Genomic DNA, 17,522 nt, shown 5'->3' with positions numbered 1-17,522 from the left:
CCCCCCCCCCCGCAGGCTTCCCCCAACACATGGAACTCTTTAATTATGAGTTGTGTTTATCTTGTTGCCACATGGCAGCCGCTCGAGTTGGCAAATAGAAATGCCCACTGTCTTTTCGGAATACGTCACCGGCATCCATGTGGCAGTCTTGGACCAGGGAACGTGGCGATAACAGGCTAAAGGGCTGAGAGGCCCCCTGCTAGGATGTGCACTCCCCGGGTCGGGCTGTCTGTCATGTTCCCTGCACTGCCCCGGTGCCTGGCTGAGTGCCAGCCTGCCAAAGTGTCTGTGGTCAGTCTCCGTAAACACTGGCTGAATGACTGAAGTGCACCCTGGAGGCCGGCTCTGTCCTGGTGGAAACAGGCTCTAGTGACTGAGAACACTGGCGGGTCTTGGTCAGAGCCTCTCTGCCCTGGAAGGAATCTCTAAACTAAGCTTTCCTTCCCTACCCAGTCCTTAGAGCAGAGAGGAGAGTTCCAGGTCAGATGTCAGGAAGCACTTCCCTGAGGGGTGACTGGGAGCTGACCTGGAAGCCACTTCTGTCCAGTCCTGTGACAAGGGCAAGTCACTCCTTATCTGTTTCCTCAGGACTGAAGAATGTCAGTCATGGCCACCTTTTCTCCTGTTTCTCTAGCGAGACTAAGTGTCATCCCCTGGGAATGAGAGGCTGCCAACGGGGTTCAGTCAGTGCTCTGCTTATCAAAGCTGAGTGACCAGCTGGGAGAGAGGCTTGCTCTGGACCGTTTGCCCTTTCCTGTGGTGTAAATACCCCCAGTGAGGCTGAATCACTGAACCTGAAGTTGGGAGAGACTCAAACTAGCACCCTCTGTGATTGTTACATGTGATTCTATACACATATATATGGGGTGTGGGTGTGTGTGTGTATGCAAGCAATATGGATTGAAACTCAACATCAGGAAGACAAAGATTCTCACCACTGGGCCAATTGGCAGCACCATAATAGATGGTGAAGAGATTGAGATTGTTAACAATTACAGCTTGCTTGGATTTACAATCAACACTCTTTAACACCAGCAGTCAGGAAATAAAAGACGAATCGCTTTGGGAAAAACTGCTGTCATGGACCTCTCCAGAGTGCTGAAGAGCAACCGTGTCAGTTTAAATACAAAAGAACGCCTAATCCAGTCTATGGTTTTCTCAATGACTTGCTATGCTTCAGAGAGTTTGACAATGACTAAGGATGACAGAAGAAGAATAGATGCCTTTGAGTTGTGGTGCTGGAGAAGAGTCTTGAACAAAACATGGACTGACAAGAAAACAACTAGGTCTGTTTTGGAGAGGGTGAAGCCAAGTCTTTCCTTGGAAGCTAGGATTTCTATTTTTTTATTATTAATTTTTTTTTCTTGTGACTGGCATAGGAGGCGATTGCCCCTTCCTCTTCAGTGGAGCATCTGATGGTCTTGAACTGTGAGCCTTTGGGATTGCAGCACAGCCTCCCTCCACTAGGCCACCAGAGCTCCGGAGGCTAGGATTTTGAAGCTCTGCCTCACTTACTTTGGGCACATGGCCAGGAGAGATCAGTCCTTGGAGAAGAACATCATGCTTGGAAGGGTGGATGGACAGCACAGGAGAGGGAGACCCCAGATGAGATGGACTGATACAGTAACTGGGGCAATGGGGGTTGGTTTGTCAGAATTAATGAGACTGGCTCAGGACAGGGCAGGGTTCAGAGCTGCTGTCCATAGGGTCGCTGTACATTGCAGGTGACTCAATGGCACATAACAACAATAACATACTATCACAGGTTTAGAAGCAGGAGTGGCATCCACTTCCTAAATAGCATGCCTCCAGAAAATCTATGAACTTTGATAAATGTCAATAAAAATTGTAGAGGGACTTCAGGCCTTTTGTTCTTAGGGTCACTATGAGTTGTGCTCGACTTGAAGGCAATCAACAACTATACACACACACGTGTGTGTGTGTGTGTGTGTGTATATATATATATATATACTATGAGAAACCTCAGAAGTTTAGATTATGGTTGTTGTGTGCCATTGAGTCAGAATTGACTCATAGCTGACCCTCCAGCTGGTTTTCAGAGGCCGTAATGCTCATGGGAGGAGACGGCTCACTTGTCTCCCACTGGTGGGTTCAAACTCTGTGCCTTTGGGTTGGCAGCGCAGTTTCTTCCCAAGTATGTGACAAAATCATTAGCAAATGGTGCATGTTGAAAGTGTATTACCTTTGTTCTAGAAATTATTCATTTAATCGTAAGTCTTTATGAGCACATTCTTTTTTAAGAGTGGCAGTTAAGGGAGCTCTGGTGGCCCAGTGGCAAGAAGCTGCACTGTAACCCAGAGGTACGCAGTTCGAATCCACCAGATGCTCTGCTGGAAAAGGAGCGACAATCTCCTCCTGTACCAGTCAGATCTGATATGATGGTACACACATAATAAATAATAATTAAAAAAAAATTTAAAAAGAGTGGCAGTTAACAGGCAACCCGACAAAATTCTTGAAAATGAAGTGGCCAGCATCTCTGGGGCCTGGACCAGTCCATGATAGGGTCACACCCCGAGGGCAACTCCCTTTCTTGCCACTCACCACGCTGTGTGGCCCTTAATTATATGCCACTTTCTTAACCTGACCGAGACTCAGTCTTGCCATCTGTGTAATGGGCTTCCAGTGCTCCCAGCACAGCCTCTGACCCTTTAGAATGTGCTTCCTTAATGATGATTATCATCATTTATCCAGACACATTAGTACGAAGGCATAACCCTGGCGCAGACACGCCTGCAGCCGGCACAGTGGACCCTTTGTGTGAGTCAGGATGATGCCAGGCTGGGAGTCAGGACCATCCCTCCCTAAACAGCTCTCCCATTGTTAGACATCTGGGCGTCTTCCACAATTTTCCTGGTAGTTTCTGCCGCCGCAGACAGCTTAAAGCATGTAGCATTTTTGTCTCCAGTGTGAATTCTTCTCTCATGATCCCTGCCCGTGCAGAGGTCGACTGGGTCAGAGGTGCAAACCTTTCTGTGTCCCACTGGGTTCCAAAGAGGCAGTGCCAGCTTGCCATGCCAGGAGCAACCACACCGCTGTTGGCCAAGGGCTTGTCCCGTTTCCAGACCGCTAACCCCATGATCCGCTTCAAGGCAGGCTTGTCTTGGATGCCCCTTTTGCAGCGAGTGCAAGGAGTGCTTCGCCCAGAGGCACAGCTGTAAGACAGCACTGGGCAGGATGATGAGCCCAGCCTGTTCTCAGAGCTCTGCCTGAAGTCATCTTTCTGTGCTTACAACCTCACGAGACAAATGCCATCAGTATCCTCAAAAGACTGGCAGTTCAGACTCACCCAGCTGTTACTGTTACAGTTGTTGTTATGTGCTGTCGATTCCCCTGCAACTCACAGTGACCCTGTATACAACAGCTCTGAAGCCTGCCCTGTCCTGAACCAGTCTCACTCCGACACACCTACTCCCACTGCCTTAGTCACTATACCAATCCATCTCATCTGAGGTCGTCCTCCCCTGTGACTTCCACCCTTCCAAGCATGCTGTCTTTCTCCAAGGACCAGTCCCTCCTGGCCACATGTCCAAAGTATGTGAGATGGAGCTTCAAAATCCTCACCTCCTAGGAGAAACTTGGTTTCACTCTCTCCAGGACAGACCTGTTACTGTTAGGTGTAGTCAAGTCAACTATGACTCATGTGACCCTATGAACAACAGATGGAAACCTTGCCTGTCCTGCACCTTCCTTACAATCTTTGCCTTGCTCAAACCCACTGTTGTGGTCATTTGTTGAGGGTCTCCCTCTCTTTGGCTAATCTTCGACTTTTTTTTTTTTTTAGTGGCTTCAACTTGATTTCCACTTGGGATGGATAAGACAGCTACAGATATTGGGAAAGCTTGTATGTGGTTAGACAGTAAAGAATGGGGTTCTCTCAACTTTTTGATCTTTTGCTTTTTTGAAATAGAAAGAACCACCCACCTCTGTACTTGGTGCACCTGTCTAGTCTATAGGGTGGGGCAGAAGGGTGCTGACAGAAGCCCCTCAGGAAAGCTCTTTGGTGATGGTGATGGTGGTGAGGCTAACCCTCTACTTTAACAAGCATGATGTCTCTCTCCAAAGATCAGCCCCTCCTGACAATATAGTGTACCATGGAAGAAAGGCCTGGCATCATGCATCTGTTGACACAGGGGCTTGCCACAAGTCTGATTGCATACCACAAGGATGGTCTGGTGTGGTGGTGTTGGGGGCTGTCAAATAGAGTATGACTCAGTGACCCAGTGTCTCGTTGAGTACAACTCACGAACAACAGATCTGAACCCTGTTCTGTCTTGTGTCATCCTCATCATTTCTGTCACACATGAGCTGTTTCCTGTCTTAATGAGCGTCTTCAGCCTCTTTTGCCAAGGCTCCACCTTTCCAAGCATTGTGTCCCTTTCAGGCCATGGTCTTTTTCAGTCAGGCATCTGAGAGCTGCACAGTGACTAACGATGACAGAATTAATGCCTTTGAGCTTGATGTTGGAGGAGGGCACCAAACATCCCATGTTCTTTTGGCCAAAAGAACAAACCGGTGTCTTGGAGAAAGTGCAACCGGCGTGTTCCTGAGAATCAAAGATGATAAGGCCTCGTCTCACTCTGTTGTGAGGAGAGGCTATTCCTTGGAAACATATACTGATGGTTTAGTATCCTCATGTTAAAGAGGGGGGAAACTGAGGCACAGGAGTCAAGTGGCCTGACCGCATCTATACACTTGGCCACTCCCTTCCCCCAGCTTGGATGCACTGCCCAGTTTCAGACCTCTGACCAAGCCTCTGCTCTCTCTGCAGGGACCGGAAGCCTGGCCGCTGCAGTGGAGACGGCTTCGGGGCGCCAGGCCGTGGTGGTGGGCAAGCCCAGCCCGTACATGTTCGAATGCATCACAGAGCACTTCCCCGTGGACCCCGCCCGCATGCTCATGGTGGGCGACCGCCTGGAGACTGACATCCTCTTCGGCCACCGCTGCGGCATGACCACAGTGCTCACGCTCACCGGGGTCTCCCGCCTGGAGGAGGCCCAGGCCCATCTGGCAGCCGGCCAGCTCGACCTGGTGCCCCATTACTACGTGGAGACCATTGCAGACTTGATGGAGGGGTTGGAGGACTGAGCCTGCCCGAGCTGTGACCTCTGCCCCATCCTCCCCAGACCCTGGTCCCCATAGGTGGAGGTTATGGGTTCGGCTGCATTCAGCGCCTCTAGCTCTCCAGCCCCAGTGCCTGCACCGGGTGAGGCTGGGACTTGGGGAAGGTTTTTGGGACCCCACACTCCTTCCTGCCAGCAATGGCCGGGCACTCTTCTGTCGCAGAAGCCACTCTCCCTCCTCTTACAGGTTCACCCAGGCTCTCCAGCCAGATGTCCATTATTTCTTGACCTGCCAACTCCCCTGGTGTCAACTGAAGAGCCTCCAGACCCTGAGCACTTCAACCCCCTGGAATCTCTCCCCCTCTGCCTGCTTCTTGCTCCTCTTGACCAATCAAAGGTCTTGGTAACCATAAACCATTATGAGCCCTGAGTGGACCAACCAGAAGGCTTAGTGATGCTGGATCCCTCACTCACATTGGTTCTGAGGGGCCCTGAAAGGAGCCCTGGTAGCACAGTGATTGAGTGCTCTGCAGAGATACTAAAAGACTGACAGTGAACCTATCAGCTGCTCCATGGGGGGAAAGACTTAGCAGTCGGCTCCCCTAGACATTCTGGGGCAGTTCTCATGAACATGAGGTCCCTGAGAGGCAGCACAGATCCCTGGGAGCCTGAGCCTCAGTAGACCAATCAAAAGGCTGAGTGATGAGACTCCTTCCTGTCATAGGTCCTAAGTGGACCAATCAGATAAGAACCTTGTGAGCCTGCGCTTTATTTTTTTTTTTTAATTTTTATTTTTTTATTATTTTTTTTTTAGGGAGCCTGGGCTTTAGTAGACCAATCAGAAGGTTGAGTGATAAGGCTCCTTCTTGTCATAGGTCCTAAGTAGACCAATCAGGATAGAACCCTGGGATGCTCCTTTCTGTCATAGGTCCTGAATGGACCAATCAGAATAGTAACTGGTATGACCCATTGGTGTAGATGCCGAGCTGAATTACTCAATTCCAGGGAACACTGACTTCTTGATCACCTGGTTCTGACTGGACCAGCTGGGGTTCCAGATTCCAGTGGCTAAGCAAGGGTCCAAGTTCCAAAGACCCCCTTCTCCACGGAGGTGATGTCTGGGGCCCCTGTACCTGGGAGCCGTTCCCTCCCCTCATGACAGCCCAGTGTTGGTGGTGACCACAGCCTGGAGACATGCTCCCCAGAGTGGGCTGTACCACTTCTCCCCATGCCCGCCCCAACTATTTATTTCTTATTGTGTGCAGGTGGGGGTGGGGCCGGGCCTCCTGCCACCTCCGCCTATGTTGTAACCAGTTCTCCGTACTTAATAAAAGTGCGTGTGACAGCAACTGTGTTCTGTCTGGATTCAGGATGGGAGGAGGTGCCCCACCTAAGCCAGCTGTCCTCTGGAATCTTGTCCTGCGTGACATGGCCTCCCTCATCCCCTGACAGTTTTCTGTATGTCAGAGACTTGATATACCCATTTGTCCTGATCCTTCTGGAGAGCCTCCAGGTGTGTCTTTATTTCATTTTACAGTCTAGGGAGCAGCTTGAACACGCCGTTCTCCTGAGCGACATTGGGAATGCCTGACTCAGGGGCCCCCAAAGGACACGGCGCTTCAGCCTGTTTGGTATCGTCAAGTGATTGTGATTCATTACAACCCATTACAACAGAATGAAACACTACCTGAGCCTGAGCTGTCCTCAGTCACTGCTGTCTTTGAGCTCATTGTTGTAACCCGGTGTCACCCAATTTCACTGAAGGGCTCGCTCTGTGTCACCAACTCTTAGGACAACAGGTTTTATTTAGAAAGCAGATGTAGCAGTTACAGGCTATGTCTAAAGGCTGAGGATGCTTGCTCTAACAGGCTGAAAGCCTTATCTGGGAAATTTTTAAAACAGGTGGATATGTGGGGCCTCAAGGCTCAAAGACTCCAAGATCATGATATAAGACCCTCAACCAGGTGGATTGACACAGTGACAGCTGCAGTGGGCTGGAGTGTGTCAGAGACTGAGGAAAGCACAGGATAGGACAGGGTTCAGATCTGTTGTTCATCGGGCCACTATGAGTCAGACTTGACGGCACCTAACAATAACAAGTACACAAGGACAGTGTTCTGTGCTCTACATTGGTGAGTAGCAACTTGGAGCTTAAAAGCTTTTGAGCATCCGTTTGTTGCTCTATCCCGAGCCAAGAAATGTGAAGACAAAGACATGGAGATCATTTGTCCACAGCACCAATGGACCTCCTGACCCTCAGCATCCATGACTGAGGTCGGAAGAACTAGATGGTGCCCGGCTACCACTGCTGACTGCTTGGGGTGGGGGTGCGGAACACAACGAAAGGTCCTCTGCGTGGGAGAAAAACAGATAACCACCAGGGGGGAAAAAATTTAAAAACAAAACAAAACAAAAAAAACACCAGGGAGCTCTATTGGCCTCGTGGCAATAAACTGCACTGCAATCCCAGAGGCATGCGGTTCAAATCCACCAGATGGTTTGCTGGAGAAGGAGGAGCAATGTCCTTCTGTGCCAGTTGGATTCTATTTGATGGTATACAACAAGAAAAGAAAAGTAAATTTGAAAATTTAAAAAACCCCTCAAAACCACCATGACCAGGTTTCCTGGCCTGACAGAACTGGAAACAATGGTCCTAAACCGCCCTTTGAGTGCAGATCAGCATTCCTTGGGCTAAATAATTGATACATAAGGGGAACAGTAAGATCTGGGGGATACTCAGCACTAAACAGCCACACGGGATTGTGAAGATGGGCAGGGAAGGACAGAGGGATAACCCAGAAACAAGCACAGAGAGAGTGGGATGAGTGAGGTTCTGCTGGAGCTTGTAATTCTCCCAACAGCGTACATACCAGTGGGTGCATAGGATGCCAGTCTGTTCTGCAAACTTCAACAGCATCATAGTGGTGATAACAAAGCGTTTAATATGCAGACAATAACACAATTTCAGACATCATTAAGAGCATGAATGTGAGTTGGGAAGAGTATTTGAGGCTAATGAGACTGCTTTAAAGAAGGAGAGGGGAAAACCCACACCACAGAGCCATTCTTCTGTTCCTTTTTCTAAGAACCATGCTAAAACCCAGGACTTTGATCATTGCCTTGAGCCACAAAATCATCTGCATTAAGAACTTCAAGCTGCTTGTCACTGTAAGGAGTTGTTGTTTGTTATAGGTGCTGTCAAGTATGACTCATAGTGACCCTACGCCGTCCTTACACTTACTGACATACAAGAGCCTATTGCAGCAGTTGCTTTGTCAGTCCACCTGGTTGGGGATCTTCCTCTCCTTCACCGACCCTATACCCTTCCCAGGATCATGTCCCTCTTCAGGAAATAGCCCCTCCTAGCAACATGTCCAAAGTATGTGAAGTGAAGCCTCGTCAGTCTTGTCTCCAAAGAGCACTCCAGCTGTACCCTCTCCAACCGTATCTGTTCTCCTGGGCATCCATGGGATGTTCAGTGGTCTTCTCCAACACCACAGCTCAAAGGCATCAGTTCTTTTCCTGTCATCCTTATTCAATGTCCAGCTCTCAGATAGCAAGTAATAGCAAAGACCATGGCCTGAATCAGACGCACCTTAGTCCTCCAACTGACATCACTACTACCCCCGCCCCAGCCTCTCCATTCACAATGGAGGAAGAGGAGAGTTGTTATTGCGTTCATAGCCCAAGGGCTGATTCTCAGGATGCTGAGAGCAGAAATGCCTTCTTTTTGTCAGCCTTTTACCAGGTACTCACACCAGCCTTCCCTCCCTGGGAGTGCCTTAACTTCTCTGCTGGGTGTGATACTTTGTTGCAATGATTAGCCAGCACTCACAGATCACAATGTAACAGTTAGGCTGTTCATTAGAGAAGTAAGAGGCTACAAATTTAGGATCAAGAGCAACTCAGGATACAGTTTGTCAAGCAGGGCAGCCTTTTCTGATAAAGAAGGATGATGTTGTTTTTGTTAAATGTTGCCTTGAACAACTGATCTGAACCTATGCCATCCTCATCATTTCTAACATACTTGCATCCTCGATCGCATTGCAGCAGTCACTACCAATCCACCTGGTTGAGTTAGCTGTTATCATGGCAATAGCTGTTAGCATGTGAGTTAAATTAAAAGGTGTCTTTTAAAGACTATAGTATTTACTGAGGTTGCAAGCAAAATTGTCTGAAGATTATCCAAGAACAACTGGAACAGCACGTCGACAGAGAACTGCCTGAAGTGCAGGCTGAATTTACAAGAGGCCATGGTACTAGGGATATTATAACTAATGTCAGATGAATCTTGGCTGAAAGCAGGGAATACCAGAGGAATGTCTATCTGTGTTTCATTGACTATGCAAAGGCATTTGACTGTGTGGATCACAACAAACTGTAGCTAACTATGAGAAGAATGGGAATCCCAGAACACTTGATCATGCTTATGCAAAATCTATACTTGGACCAGAAGGCAGTCATCAGAACAGAGCAAGGAAACACTGCACGGTTCAAAAATTGGGAAGGGTGTATGCCAAGGATGTGTCTTGCCTCCATACATTTTCAATCTATATGCAGAACAGATTATCCAGGAAGCTGGGCTCTATGAGGAGAGATGTGGTATTAGGATTGGAGGAAGACTCATCAACAATCTGCATTATGCAGGTGAAACAACCCTGCTTGCTGAAACTGAGGAGGACCTGAAGCGTTTGCTGCATAAGATCAAGGACTGCAGCTTTCATTATGGATTGAAGCTCAACTTCAAGAAAACAAAGATTCTCACTGCTGGCCCACTTGGCAGCATCATGATGGATGGTGAAGAGATTGAGATTATTAGTAGCCTTAGTTTGCCTGGCTCCACAATCAAAACTCTTGGCATCAGCAGCCAGGAAATTAAAAGACATATTGTGATGGGAAAGTCTGCTGTTAGAAACCTCTCCAAAGTACTGAAGAGCAATGATGTCAGTCTGGAGAGTAAGGTGCACCTGATACAGGCCATGGTTTTTGCAATCACTTGCTATGCATCAGAGAGCTGGACAATGACTAGGGATGCTAGAAAGAGAATTGATCCCTTTGAGCTGTGGTGCTAGAGCAGAGTATTTAGTATACCATGGACTGCTAGTGGAACAAACAGTTTTGTCCTGGAGAGGGTGAAACCAGGCTGTTTTTGGAGGCAAGGATTCTGAAGCTTCACTTGACATACTCTGAACATGTTGCAATGTGGCACCAGTCCTTGGAGAGGGACATCATACTTGGGAGCGGGGAGGAAAGTGCAAGAGAGGAAGACCCTCGATGAGATGGACTGACTCAGTGACTGGGGTAATCGGGATGGGTGTGTCAGAGACAGTGAGATTGGCACAGGACAGAGCAGGGTTTAGGGCTGCTGTACATAGGGTCGCTATGAGTTGCAGGCAACTCAGCGGTCCATAACAACAACTTAAGTTTTGTTTTATTTTCGTTTCTCTATGTTTCTCTCCATGTCCACCTTTGCTTTGGTCAAGATGTACTGACTTGAGTGTCTACTGCCTCTCCCTTCACCAAAGTTAACACACGTCTACCAGGACGGTCAAAAGAATAAGCAATGCACAAGGTCCCAGGTTCAATGCCCTGCACTCCCACCAAAAAAAAAAGGTAAACAAATTCATCTTGGAAGATGTGCAGCCCGAGGGCTTTCTGGGGACAAGGATGGTGAGACCTCATCCGATGTACATTGGGCATGTGTCAGAAGGGGTCAGTCCTTGGAAAGGGACATCATGCTTGGAAAGATGAAGAATATGAGAAAGATGGGAAGACCCTCACTGAGATGGATTGACACTGTGACTGCAACAGCGGCTTCAGGACAGTGGAGATTGTGAGGACGGCACGGGATTGGGCAAGGGTTTGATCTATTATTATACATCGTGTTACTGTGAGTTGAGGTCAACTCGATGGCATTTCCTAAAAACAAAGGCACAGGGTCACCAGCATCTTCTTAGGAATTTATTGACTCCCTGAAGGCCTTCTTTGATGATGTATCTGTTCATATCCTTCGCCCTTTTTATAATTGGGTCATTTGCCTTTTCAGTTGTGAGTTGTTAAAGTGTCAGTATATTTTTGAGATTAAACTTTTACCAGATACATTGTTGCAAAGGAAGTTTTGTTTCCCATCTTGGGTAAGTTGTTTTGATGAGCAAAGGTGTTTCCTTTTTAGGAGGCCCCAGTTACCTAGTTTATCTTCTGGAATTCTAGTCTGTAAGAAGTTTCGCTGCCAACTCAAAGATGAGCTGTTTGAATCCACCAGCTGCTCTGCGGGAGAAAGATGAGCAGTCTCCTTTCATGTGATTTACAGCCTCTGAAAACCCACTGGAGAGTCAACTACTGGTTAGTGCCGACTTGACAGCAACGAGCTAGCTTTTCATATTAGTCATACTTGCTATTCAATTCGTGCTGTGTATTAGAACCCCTGGCATTGACCCTAGGTTTCCTTTATATGTACAATGTATGTGCGTGCGTGCGTGTGTGTGTGTGTGTGTACACAATCTTTATAGTTTTAGGTTTTACAGTTAGGTCTTTGATCCGTTTGGAGCTGGTTTTGTATACGGTGTGAGGTGTGGATCTAGTTTCATTTTTCAGCAAATAGCCAGCCGGTTTTGCCAGCACTTTTTGTTGAAGAGATTGTCTTTTCTGCATTTAATGGACTTTGATTTTTTTGTTGAAGATGAGTTAACCATAGGGATGTGGCTTGAGTTCTCGACTCTCAGTTCTGTTCACTGCTCTGTGTGTGCCATTGAACCAGTTCCAGACTGTTTTCACGACTGCGATTGTATAGTGGGCTCTGTGACTGGGAAGTGTCAGCCCTTCTGTGTTGTTCTTTTCCATACTGTTTTACTTATTTGTAGCTTCCCCCCCCCTTTCCATATGAAGTTTGTGATTCATTTTCCTTATTGGAATTTGAATTGGGATTGCAAAGTGTCTGTAGATCAGTTTGAGCAGTATTGACATTTTCACAACGGTAAGTCTTCCCATCTACAGCATGATATAGTTTTCCATCTGAGAAGGCCTGTTTTGACTCCTTGCAATAATATCTCGCCATTTTCTTTGTGTTGTCCTTATGTACGGTCGAGTTGGAACCAACCCATAGCTGCCCCTCCAGTGGATTTTTAGAGGCAGGTAAACACGCAGGAGAATGTCCATCCTTCTCCCACGGAGCAGTTGGTGGATTTGAACCACGTGCCTTTGGGCTGGCAGCACAAGTCTCTTATTTCCCTAGTAAGATTTCTTCTAAGTATTTTATCTCCTTTCCCCTTATTGTAAATGGTATTATTTTCCTGATTTCCTTTTCACAGTTCTCCTTGTTAGTGTAAGGATTTTGTGTCCTTCCCCTTGACTGAATTCTTAGTTTCCAGTAACTGCTTTTTGAACCCCTGGGATTTTCTGTACACAGGATCGTCCATCAATAGGGATGGCTTCACTTCGTCCTTACCAGTGCGGATGCCCTTTATATCCCTTTCTTGTCTCGTTGCTGTAGCTAGGACACCCATACAGCGTTGAAGAAATGTAGAAATAAAGGCATCCTTGTCTGGCCCCCCTCCTCAGATAGAATGCTGATGTTCTGTCTGTCCCCACTGGGGAGAATGTCCACTGTTGGGTTCTCTGTGTGCACCCTTAATTACCTTGAGGAATTTTCCCTTCTAGTCCCAGTTTGCTAAGAGTTTTTATCAGAGTGTTTACTTATGCCAGCCCTGTTTGTCGAAGAGATTATCTTTTCTTTACTTAGTGGCGTCTGACTTTATCAGCTGCCCTTTCTCTGCCGGTAGAGATGACCCCGGCAGAGATGACCCTGTTACTCCTTTTCCTTTGCTTTGTTTACGTGGTGGGTTACATGAACTTTACAGTGTTGACCCATCCTTGGCAGGCTGCTGTTGTGAGGTGCCATCAAGTCAACGGTGATGCATGAATCCTACCAACAACAGGTCAGGCCTTGCTCTGTCCTGCGCCGTTCTCGTAATCTCTACAATGCCGAGCTCATGTTTACAGTTGCTGTGTCAATCCAACCCCGTGAGGATCATTCTCTCTTTCACTGATCCTCCATGATGCCCTTTTCCCAAGGACTGGCCTCTCTTAACCGCATACCCAGAGCATGTGAGGTGAAGGTTCACCATCCTGGCCTCTACGGAGCATGCTGGCCGCGCTACTTTCAAGACTGCCACGTTGACCCTTGGGCAGGCCACGGAACAGCCAGTACTCTTCACCAACACCGCAAGTCAGGGGCATCGATTCTTCTTTGGTCTTCCGTATTTGTTATCCAACTTCCAGATGGATGAATGTGAAGCAATGGCCAGCCTCCCTCCTTGCCAAAGCCTTTGGTGAAGGAATGGGCAAGCAGTCTATTTGACAATGTCCAGAGGACCAACCAGCTCCCAAAAGCCAGGCCATTGGGAGAAGATTGTCCATTCTCCTCAGGGAGGCTGGTGAATGCAAACCACCAGAGAGAGACATGGCAGCAAGGTGAACAGCAGAATGTCCTCCCAGGGCTCCTTTGCAGACCAGTGTCCTCCATGAACATGGGTGCAAAAGTGTCAGCCAATAGAATTCAGCAACGTACAAAAAAAAAAAAAAATATATATACACACACACACACACACACACACACACACACACACACACACACACATATTATGGCCAAGAGAGATTCATACCAAGTGTGCTGGGATCGTATTAATATGGTCCTAGTTGGAGTTCTTTTTGAAATTGTTCTGTAGTTTTCTTTATTAGTGGTGTCTTTGCCTGGCTTTGGTGTCAAGGTTAAACTCACTCACCACCTCACTAAAGCCGAGTCAGAATTGACATGTAACTGACCTGCAGGTGGGTTTTTCAGAGACTGAAAAATCACACAGAGGACATAGCCCATCTCTCTCCCACAGAGATGCTACCATGTTCGGGTCCCTGTGGGCCATGCTGCAGAGGTCTCTGTCAGGGTTGGACCAGCTTCATAAAAGCACCTCAGGGGTGGCCCTTGTCCCTTCCTGTGCTATGTTCCAGAGTAGTTTTGTTGGGTTTGGGTTTTTTCCTCCCCCTGCATTCCTTTTTTTATTTTTAGTTTAGTTTAGTGAAGTTTACAAATAATGGGGGAGGGGGGTTATGCTTCTACAAGCTTAATTTTTCTTTTGTGTAGCATAGTTTGTTGATGAGTCTTCCTCCAATCCTGATGACATTTTTCTCCTCATAAAGCCCTGCTTCCTGAATGATCTATTTTGCATACAGATTGAAAAGGTATGGAGACAAGATGTATCCTTGACACACTCCTGATTTTGAGCCATGCAGTGTTTCCCTTCTCTCTTCTGAGGACTGCTTCCTGGTCCAAGTATGTTGTTGTTGTTGTTGTTTGCCTTCAAGTTGAGCACTGCAACAACTATGAACAAAATACACAAAATGCCTGGAACCTTTCTATAACTACCAACATTTATCAAAGTTTATAGACTTTAGGATCTGCATAAGCACAATCATGTGTTCTGGGATATCCATTCTCCTCAAGGTTAACCACAATTTGTTGTGATCCACATAGTCAAATGCCTTTGGTTAGTCAATGAAACACAGATAGACATTTCTCTGGTCTTCTTTGCTTTCTGCCAAGATCCATCTGACATAGGTGATAATGTCTCTAGTACCACAGCCTCTTCTAAATGCAGCTTGTATTTCTGGTAGTTTTCTGTTAACGTACTGTGCTCCAGTTGTTTCTGGATAATTGTCAGTAGGATTTTGCTTGCATATGATATGAGTGATATTGTATGATAATTTCCACACTCTGTCAAGTCACTTTTTTTTTTTTTGGAATGGATATAAATATGGATCTCTTCCAGTCAGTTGGCCAGATGGTTGTCCTCCAGATTTCTTGGCACAAACTAGTGAGCATGTCCAGCACAGCATCTGTGTGTTGAAATATGTCATATTGAAATATTGACATATTTAAACAAATTTGGCATCAACAACCTACATTATGCAGATGTCACATCCTTGCTTGATAGAAGAAGACCTGAAGCATTTGTTGTAGAAGGTCAAGGACTATAGTTTTCAATATGAATTGAAGCCCAATATCAAGAAGACAAAGATTCTCACCACTGACACCATGATGGATGGTGAAGAGATTGAGATTGTTAACAGTTACAGATTGCCTGGCTCCGCAATCAACAGTCTTGGCACCAGCGGTCAGGAAATCAAAAGATGAATTGCATTAGGTAAATCTGCTGTTAGGGACCTTTCCAGAGTACTGAGAAGCAACGATGTCAGCCTATAGACCAAGGTGAGCCTGATCCAGTCTGTGGTCTTCTCAATTACTTACCATGCATCAGAGAACTGGATAGTGACTAAGGATGACAGAAAAAGAATTGATGCCTTTGAGTTGTGGTGCTGGAGAAGAGTCTTGAACATACCATGGTCCACCAAGAAAACAAACAGCTGTCTTGGAGAGGGTGAAACCAAGTATCTCCCTGGAGGTGAGGATTTAGAATCTCTATCTCAGATACTTTGGGCACGTGGCCAGAGGGGACTGATCCTTGGAAAAGGACATCATGCTTGAAAGAGTGGAGGGATGGCACAGGAGAGGAAGACCTTGGATGAGATAGATTGATACAGTATCTGGTGCAGTGGGTGTAAGTGTGTCAAAATCAGTGAGACTGGCTCAGGATAGTCACAGGCCACTCGATGGCACATAACAACAACATGTTTTATTATTTTACTCATTGTTGCACGTTCGTTTTGGTGTTTTATACAATAATTTAGTTTGTTTTAAACATTGTCAAGAAGCTGCACTGCAATCCCAGAGGCACACCTTTCAAATCCACCAGATGCTCTGCCAAGGAAGGAGGGACAATCTCCTCCTGTACCAGTCAGATCTGATTTAACGGTACGCACGCACACACACACACACACACACACACACACACACACACACACACACAAATAATAAAATAAAATTTAAAAAAAACATTGTCATTGATCAATGTAATTAATTATTTACAATGTTTAATCCACTCCCTTAGTGTATATTGTGTTTCCTTTTGCCCCACTTATCTATTTATTATTTTTTTTTCTCCCCTTTCTTTTCCTTCCCAACCCTGTTCTGTGTGTAAGCCTTTCCTGGGCTTTTAATAGTAGTGATTTTATACCATTATTGTCTTTCTGTGACTCATGCATGCTACTCAGCGTAACTCATTCTAGATCCATCCATGTGTGTGCAATAGTTCACAAATTCTTTTTTTTTCAATGACAATTGACATTTATTTGCTGATGATTCTGACGAGACGTATGTAAAAACCAGCAGAAGTTAGAGTCCGTTAGGGAAGACATTTCTTGCCGGCAGGTAAAGGTGGTCCCTGAAGAATAACTGAAGCATCATCTTCAAGCTGAGGCCTTGACTTTGAACAAAGAGCCAGTGGGTGGACCTGGTCCTTCTTGCCTGGATGGAGGCTGCTGAGGAACTACTCTTGGGTCTGGTACTTGTGCTTGATGTGTTTCCACAGCTTCCCTTGGTTGATGTGCTCGTAGATCATATCCGCTCCCTGATCGAACGCCCGCTCGAAGAACAGGGCTCCCACGGCGATGGTGAGGGCGAACGTGGAGGTCCTGCGGAATAGTAAGGAGTACAAATTCACCGCGAATGTTGGGCGAGCCATGGTTTCTTACTGACGAACTCGTGTGACAACCAGTTCACAAATTCTTGACTGCTTTTAGTGATACAGAACACTCCGTTGTATATGATTGTTGTTGGAGTTTTTAGCCATTTGTTCATTGATGAACACTTGGATTTCTTTCATGTTTCTGTTTTTATAAAGAATGCTGCAAGGATGGCAGGGGTCCACATGTCTGTCTATGCCACAGCTCTTAATCCTTTGGGATCTATGTCTAGAGGTGGAATTGCTTGGGATTCCTGGGAGGAACGGCATTTCTTTTCTCAGCTTTCCTCTGGAAGGACCAAACCACTCCCACCATGGCTGCACCATTCTCTGTTCCCACCAGCCGTGCCTGCCTGAGTACCGGTCCCCACACCCTTTCCAGCCAGTGACGGTTGCTATTTTTGTTGTTGTTGCCAGTAAGATGGTATCTCATTGCACTTTTCATGTGCATTTCTCTAGTATCTAATGACCCTGAGCATTTCTTCACATGTCTGTGAGTCATCTCATTTCTTAACTAGGTTCCTTACACCTTCTAGTTCTATTCTCTGAAAATTCTTTTCTCTTTGTTCTGATAAAGTTTGAGTAATTTTTATGTCAGCCCTTTTCTGAATTCCTGATAGAACTCTCCAGTGAAATTATCGGTCCAAGATTTTATTTTGTCAGTTAGGGACCTCTCCAAAATACTCAAGAGCAACAGTGTCTCTCTGGAGACTAAGATGTGTCTGATACAGGCCATGGTCTTTGCAATCACTTGTTATGCATCAGAGAGTTGGACAATGACTAGGGAGGATAGAAGGAGAATTGA

At 46.5% G+C, this 17,522-nt stretch overlaps 2 protein-coding genes across 2 annotated transcripts in view; one reads left to right on the top strand and one right to left on the bottom strand.

Moving 5' to 3' along the window:
* Positions 1-5,109, top strand: part of PDXP (pyridoxal (pyridoxine, vitamin B6) phosphatase) — a 7,455-nt gene extending 2,346 nt beyond the window's left edge. The window contains exon 2 of the mRNA XM_006890136.1: positions 4,793-5,109. Coding sequence (XP_006890198.1) covers positions 4,793-5,109 — 317 coding nt within the window. The remainder of the gene's footprint in view (positions 1-4,792) is intronic.
* An 11,413-nt stretch (positions 5,110-16,522) lies between these two features.
* LOC102850872 (cytochrome b-c1 complex subunit 9-like) lies at positions 16,523-16,717 on the bottom strand. Its single transcript, XM_006890135.1, has one exon. The coding sequence runs from the start codon at positions 16,715-16,717 to the stop codon at positions 16,523-16,525; it is 195 nt and encodes a 64-aa protein (XP_006890197.1).
* Between the last annotated feature and the right edge of the window lie 805 nt (positions 16,718-17,522).

The sequence above is a fragment of the Elephantulus edwardii genome, unplaced genomic scaffold (assembly GCF_000299155.1).
Source record: "Elephantulus edwardii isolate Elephantulus edwardi_28Jun2011 unplaced genomic scaffold, EleEdw1.0 scaffold00086, whole genome shotgun sequence".
In the NCBI taxonomy this organism is placed as follows: domain Eukaryota; kingdom Metazoa; phylum Chordata; class Mammalia; order Macroscelidea; family Macroscelididae; genus Elephantulus; species Elephantulus edwardii.
Note: the sequence above shows the minus strand (reverse complement) of the source record. Positions and strands in the feature narration are given on the sequence as shown.